The sequence below is a fragment of the Plasmodium gaboni genome, chromosome 12 (genome assembly GCF_001602025.1).
Source record: "Plasmodium gaboni strain SY75 chromosome 12, whole genome shotgun sequence".
In the NCBI taxonomy this organism is placed as follows: Eukaryota; Apicomplexa; class Aconoidasida; order Haemosporida; family Plasmodiidae; genus Plasmodium; species Plasmodium gaboni.
The window spans coordinates 1,317,630-1,325,124 of NC_031492.1; the positions used below are offsets into that span (position 1 = coordinate 1,317,630).

The following is a 7,495-nucleotide window of genomic DNA, read 5'->3' on the forward strand; positions in this document are numbered from 1 at the left end:
AAAAATAAAAAAAAAAAAAAAAAAAAAAAAAAAAAAAAAAAATAATATATAATATTTATAAAAAAAAAAATAAAAAAAAAAAAAAAAAAAAAAAAAAAAAAAAAAAAAAAAAAAAAAAAAAAAAAAAAAAAAAAAAAAAAAAAAAAAAAAAGTATATAAATAATATAATAAATATAATATATATATATATAATTAAAACAAGGAAAATACGCCAATATTTAATAAAGGTTGTAAAACGAATGTATTATATATTTTTATTTTATTTTATTTTTTTTTTTTTTTGTTATGCGTAAAGTTCAATATCTTTTAAAAATATTTTTATAAACTGATTACATACATTTACTATATTTTAAAAGTATTAATTCCCCTTTTTAAAAAATAAAACGATAATATATAAAAAGGAACGTATAAATATTAATATATATATATATATATATGTTAATTATATTTTATTATTTTACTCTTAAATTATAAAATTAATAAATAAATGAAAGATAGAAGAATTATAAATAAAATATAATTCTCTTAAATAAATAAATACATATATATATATATATATATATATTTTTTTTTTTTTTTTTTTTTTTTTTATTTTTTCCTTAATGTAAGTATTATAATATTTAAAAGTTCAGAAGATGGATGAAGAGTTTCTACATGACATTTACGATTTAGATAATGATTTAGAGTTAGGCAATATAAATGCTAATGAAGATGTAAATATAAAAGCTAATGAATATATGAAAAATGTTAAGAGATATATAAATGAGAAAAAATTAAAAAGTTGTGAAATATTTTTAACAGAATTATTAAATGATTTTGAGAATGAACCATTTGAATTTATTATATTTTCAACAATAAAAATATATTGTAATTTAAGGTTATATAATTATCGTTCGATATCTAATGATTTAACATCTTTAGGTAATTTAGAATGTTCTTCTTATAGATTTGAAAATTATTCTGATAAATATAAAAAGAAAAAAGGTACCATGATACCTTTTTTATTAAGATTAATTAATTGTTATTATCCATACACCTTAAGTTTATATTTTACATCTTTTGACAGATTATATTTATTAATATTACATTATGAAGAAAAATTAAAAAAATGTATAGAGTATATATCAATATATGAAAAGAAAGATGAAAAAAATGAAGACATAGAAATAAATATATCTTCATCTAGTGATATATCCAATAATATAAATTTTTATCGTAGAAAAAAAAATATCATTTTTCATTATATATGTATTACATCTTATGTGTTATGTGATTTGTTATTAAAAAAAAATTACATAGAGCAAGCCATACAACTATTAAGAAACAAAATTTTATATTATGATCAAAATGATATAAACACTATTTCATTAATAGGGAAACTGTCTTTATTAATGGGATGTTTAGATATATCTGTCGAATGTTTTAATAAAGTTGAAAGCTTTATATGTTCAGATAATTATGAAAATATAAATGACAAGTACCAGAAAAATAATGGAGACGATATAAATAATAACAACAACAATAATAATAATAATAATAACAATAATAATAATAATAATAACAATAATAATAATAATAATAATAATAATAACTGGAAACATATTCTTTACAATCATTCATATATAAATAAAAACTTTTTGAATCTATACTTAGAAGAATATAATGTAGCATTAAATGAATTGTTCAAAATATCTCCTGATTTTTTTAATAAGAATGCGATAAATGATTATTCATTTTATTCGAACAATCTATCTATAACATATTTTTATAATAACGATTTAAAGAATGCTATACATATCTTAGAAACATTAATAAATGAAAATTATATAAATACATTCCCTTCATTAGTAAAGAATTTGAATTATTTTTATGAATTAGCAAAAATAAAAAATGAACAAGTTAACACTATCAATGATTTTATAAGTAATAATCTGGGCGAAGACCAAGAAATATTATCAGTAATTCCAAGACGTACATAAAATTATAAAGGAGAAATTATATAAATGCATAAATATATAAACATATAAATATATTGATAATTATATGTTATATATAATATATATATATGTATATTTTTTTTTTTTTTTTTCTATTAAGAGAAAAAACATACATAAAAAAAATGAATTCTTTTTTTATTATACATATGTTATGAATCTTGGCGCATGCATATAAATAATATATATTAATATATTTATATATTTATATATATATTATATTATATATACATACTTTTTTTTTTAATATAAAAAAAAAAAAAAAACTGAAAAATTTTTATAAGTATTTTTTAAAAAATAATTTGCTTATGTATTTTATATATATAACATATTATTAAGAATCATCTTTATTATCTTATAATATATATAAAATATTATATATATATATATATATAAATATTGTGGATAAATAGAAACGGTTCATATTATAATAGTATTATTATTATTAACCTAAAAATAAAAAAAAAAAAAAAATAAATTTGAATGTATACCTTAAAAATATATTAAGAATTAATCGGCTTCATATATATAATGAATAAATAAAAAATATGATATACTTATAAATATATTAATTTATATAATATATATATTTATAATATATATATTTGTATATTTAATGATTATAAAATGTAAGAGATAAAAATTATAATAATAAAATGAAAATTCTTAACTATTATAAATATTATATATATATATATATATATATGTATATATTTATATTTAAAAGTTGAAAAAGGAACAAAATAAAAAATAAAAAACATGAACTTTTCTTTAAGTGTGGTGTGTTTTTTTTTCCTATGTATTATTATAAAAATAAAATATGCATTATCAGGAGAAGGTATAAAAAAAAAAAAAATATATATATATATATATATTATATGTGATAATGATATAACCAAATTAATTATTGTTGAAAATGTAATGTGGTGATCATACATACATAGAAACAAACATAATATATATATATATATATATATTTATTTATTTATTTATTTATTTTATGGTTCTTTTTAGGTATTTTTAAGAATAGGGTTTTAAACCCATTTCAATATAAATCTGAAAAAAGAAAAATAATGAAACATGTAAATTCTCTATCTTTTATTTTTAATGATTTTAAGAATAATTTAGAAGATTTAGAAAATACTTATGATAGTTTTTTAAGATCGATAGGTGTATCTGAAGACACTCATAAGCATTTGATAAATATGAATGATGAAAAAACTATAAATTTTATAGAAGAGATGAATGAATTAAAAAATAAATATAATAAATTTAAAGATAAAATAGATGAACATTTAAATAATAAGAAAGAAGAATTTGATAAAACTTTAAAAAGTACAGTTCAAGAATTTTTTTATAAATCTATTAATGAATTAAAAGGAATTAGTAAATTTGTGAAATATATAAATTTGAATGCAAGAAATTTGAATAAAATAATAAAAAATTTGTTTTCAAAGGCAACACATTTAAGTGATATATATGAAGAGAATATAAATAATATAAATGAGATTGGAAAAGATTATTATAAAATGAAATTAAAAACATTAGGAAATTTATTATTATCTAAATATAATAGTTATAATAAAAAAATAAAATTAATATCAAATGAAAAATATATAGATAATTGTTCAAATATTTTTTATATAGAAATGTTAAAAGATTATTTACAAAATAATATAAAACAAAAAATTACTATGATAGATTTTTCTACTTTTTTAGAACATTTATCATTTATGGAATTATCATATTTTTTTAATACTTTTTTAAAAAATTATGAAAAAGGTTATATAGTATATGTTATTAATAGAGTAAAAATGAATGATTATAATAATAAAATGATATTTATTGAAATAGATAAATTAATTGAAATTGTAAACTTTATAAAAAAAACATATGAACAATTCAAAATAGATTATATTGTTATACATATATTTAATATGTATATATCTGTTTTTATAAATGTTAATAATATTTTATATCATGTTAATTATGATGTATTCTTTAAAGAACAATCAATACAATTATATAATACATATAATTATGGATACTTTTTTATAAATCAAAAATTAAATCAAAACAAATATCATAAAATTAAAGAACATATCTATATTTTATATTTAGGACATCGTACTTTTCATGATAATTATTTAATTTATAATAGAAAACAAATGATTCAATTTAAAAAAAACAATGCAAAAAATATTATACAACAAAATAAAACAAATACAACTAATTTATTTCTAAATATGTATCTTCTCAAATTAGCTTCTGAATATAATTTCTATACTGAATTTTTAAAACTTGATCATGAATATGTATATAAATTTTCTGTATATAATTGTAATATGATATTAACATATGACTCTTTGAATAAGTTTAATATACCAAACGAAAAATTTACTCCACACTATAAGTAAGAACACCACAAAAAGGTGTCAACATATATGTATATATATAATATATATATATATATATATATATATATTTATTTATTTATATTTATTTATATATATATTTTTTTTTTTTTTTTTTTTTTTTTTTTTTTTTTTTTTTTTTTTTTTTTTTTCACAGAGATGTTTACATTTTAATCATCATCTACCCAGGAGAAAGCCTAGGAATGTTGTGCAACTTCTTCAATAATTATCTTTTTAGAGAATCCATTTTTAATTTAAAAAATGAAGAATCCAACGTTCTCGAAATATATTCAGATGTAAACAGATTAACATTAATTGCAAACAATAAAACTAGACATTATTATGTGAACACTAAATATGAAATACCTTCAGAGCCTTTAGAAAAAAGTTTGCAAAAAATACAAAATTGCTTGAAGTACTATACAAATAGTAATTACAATGATTATTTTGATTATTTGAATATTTTTTATTTTATATCCTCCGATGAAATATACATATAACAACTGGAAGACAAAAATAAAGGAACCAACCACACACAAAATAAAATATATACATATATATATATGTAATTATTTATGTATATATTTTTTATCTGTTTGTTTTTATTATATTTTTTATATTTTTTGGTAGGGAAATTTTTCATCCCATATTATTTTTTTTTTTTTATAGTTTGTTTTAATATTATTAATTTTTTTTTTTTTTTTTTTTTTTTTTTTTAAATGAACAAATTTGATAACTTTCTTTTTGTTTAATTTATATATGGATAATAGACAAGTAGTTGTGGCTTGGACTAATATCATTCACACATACAAAAAAAAAAATAAAACAATAAATAAAAATAATAACATATTATATCATATTATATCATATTATATCATATTATATCATATTATATCATATTATATCATATTACATGTATGAACAAAAGTAATGATAGAAAAATATATTTAAAGAAACATTTATTTTTATTTTTTTTTAATATGTACTATATAAAATATTTCATTAATGCAAAAAATATATTAATATAATAACATATGTATGTAATAGGACTATATATTAATATAACATAAAATATTTATATATATATATATATATATTTATATACATTTATATGTTTATTATTTGACACACACACACACACACACATTGTTACATACTTAAATGTTCTTATCATCACATATGTAAACATATATTTTTATAACTCCGTTGTTTTGTTCATAGTATATTTTTTCCTTGTCAAATGATTTCATAAAGTAGTAGGTCCTTATAAAATATCCTTTTTTTATTTCATGAGAAAAATAACTTGTATGATCTTGAACCATGTAGGGTATTTTTTCTCCAGATATAGTTATATAATTATTATTTGAGGTAACATGGAAATTTTGTAAATTTCCAGATATAAAAAATAGAAATAATACTTTTTTATCATCATATAATATATCTACTGGAGGTATAAAATTTCTTTTTAAACATTCATCGGTATTAACTTCTTTTATAAAATCACATTTTTTTATTTCATATATATTTTTTTTTCTTAAAAATATATTAGAAATATATGATAATAATGTATTAAAAGATATATTTGGTGTTTCTTCAAATAAATCTTTTTCATCAATATATACATTCAAATTATTATTTTTATCATTTATATACAATTTTAAATTTTCTACTTTTTTATCTTCTGATTCATTATTTTCTTCTTTTTTTATTCTAACTGTCTTCTTCTTATTCTTACTAGCAATATTATGTTTTACTTTTTCTTTCCATATATTTCTTCTTTCTTTTTTTTTTTCTGAATTATAATCATATGAGCTTGTTAAAATGTTGTGTTCTCTTTTTAGTTTTTCCAATTTAGTATCCTTAGGAGTATCACACGAATTTTTTAATATGCTTTTCTGAAAATTTATGGACACAGAAGGGTTGTATATATCCATCTCTTTTGTTTCGTCTTTAATTATATCCATACATTCAAAAAAAAAAATAAATAATAAATGATAAATATATAAATATAAATAAATAAATAAATATATATATATATATATAATATATATAATATGTTGAATGTGTGTGTATATGGGGTGGGTTTTTTTTTATGGCACCTATGAAACATATAATATTTTTATTTTATATAACAACAACTGGTTAATAAAATATATATATTTTGATAAACATAAAAATGAACAAACAATATATTTATCGTATGAAAATTATAATATATATTTTATATATATATATATATATAGATGATATGATATTCTCAAATTTTTTAACAACAAAACGTTTTTCATAAGATGACCTTTTTCAATTACATGTCATATGATATATATGTATAGACATATATATTTTTTTTTGTGTAAAATATTTTTTATATATAGAAACATATATAAAGTCATAAAAAAAAAATTAATTAAATTAAAGACACATATATAAACAACAAAATCTTTATCTCTACAAATATATTTATAACATAAAAAACGTGTTATTTTTTAAGTAACAATATCATCTTATATGTTATATTTCATTTTAACCAACAAAAAAGAAAAGAAAAAGAAAAGAAAAAGAAAAATTTTCCTGTGCACCACATTAAAAATTTCGTACAGGTAAATAAACAAAATATAAATGTAAATATAAATGTAAATATAAATGTAAATATAAATGTAAATATAAATTTATTTATACATATTTAACAAACATATAATATAATATTAGACATATAACTCGAAAATGTATTTGAGAGTTAATATATATATATATATATATTTATATATATATTTATATATATTATTATTACACCCTGTTGTATATTTGTATTACATTTATTTTTTTATTTATTCATGAGTACTATTAAATTCTACAATATATAATACAATTTTAAAAAACGTGGAATATAATATATTTTATGTTATATGAGCTCAAGGATAGAGAAACATGCAAGTGTAAGCAGATCTGACTTTACATTCTTTTCATCATAAATAAATATATAACACATATAGAGCAAAAAAAAAAAAAAAAAAAAAAAAAAAAAAAAAAAAAAAATAAAATTTTGTTGAAAAAATTTTTAAAAAAAAAAAAAAAATAAAAAAAAAA

At 16.1% G+C, this 7,495-nt stretch overlaps 3 protein-coding genes across 3 annotated transcripts; 2 read left to right on the forward strand and 1 right to left on the reverse strand.

Annotated features, from left to right (window-relative positions):
• Window positions 1-635: 635 nt before the first annotated feature.
• PGSY75_1236300 (hypothetical protein) lies at window positions 636-1,979 on the forward strand (the record flags this gene model as incomplete). The annotated part of the gene is made up of 1 exon (XM_018786935.1): window positions 636-1,979. The coding sequence occupies one exon, from the start codon at window positions 636-638 to the stop codon at window positions 1,977-1,979; it is 1,344 nt and encodes a 447-aa protein (XP_018640800.1).
• A 774-nt stretch (window positions 1,980-2,753) lies between these two features.
• PGSY75_1236400 (hypothetical protein) lies at window positions 2,754-4,908 on the forward strand (the record flags this gene model as incomplete). Its single annotated transcript, XM_018786936.1, has 3 exons — window positions 2,754-2,832; window positions 3,009-4,407; window positions 4,566-4,908. The coding sequence occupies 3 exons, from the start codon at window positions 2,754-2,756 to the stop codon at window positions 4,906-4,908; spliced, it is 1,821 nt and encodes a 606-aa protein (XP_018640801.1).
• A 657-nt stretch (window positions 4,909-5,565) lies between these two features.
• On the reverse strand, window positions 5,566-6,372 carry PGSY75_1236500 (hypothetical protein; the record flags this gene model as incomplete). Its single annotated transcript, XM_018786937.1, has 1 exon — window positions 5,566-6,372. The coding sequence occupies one exon, from the start codon at window positions 6,370-6,372 to the stop codon at window positions 5,566-5,568; it is 807 nt and encodes a 268-aa protein (XP_018640802.1).
• Window positions 6,373-7,495: the final 1,123 nt, after the last annotated feature.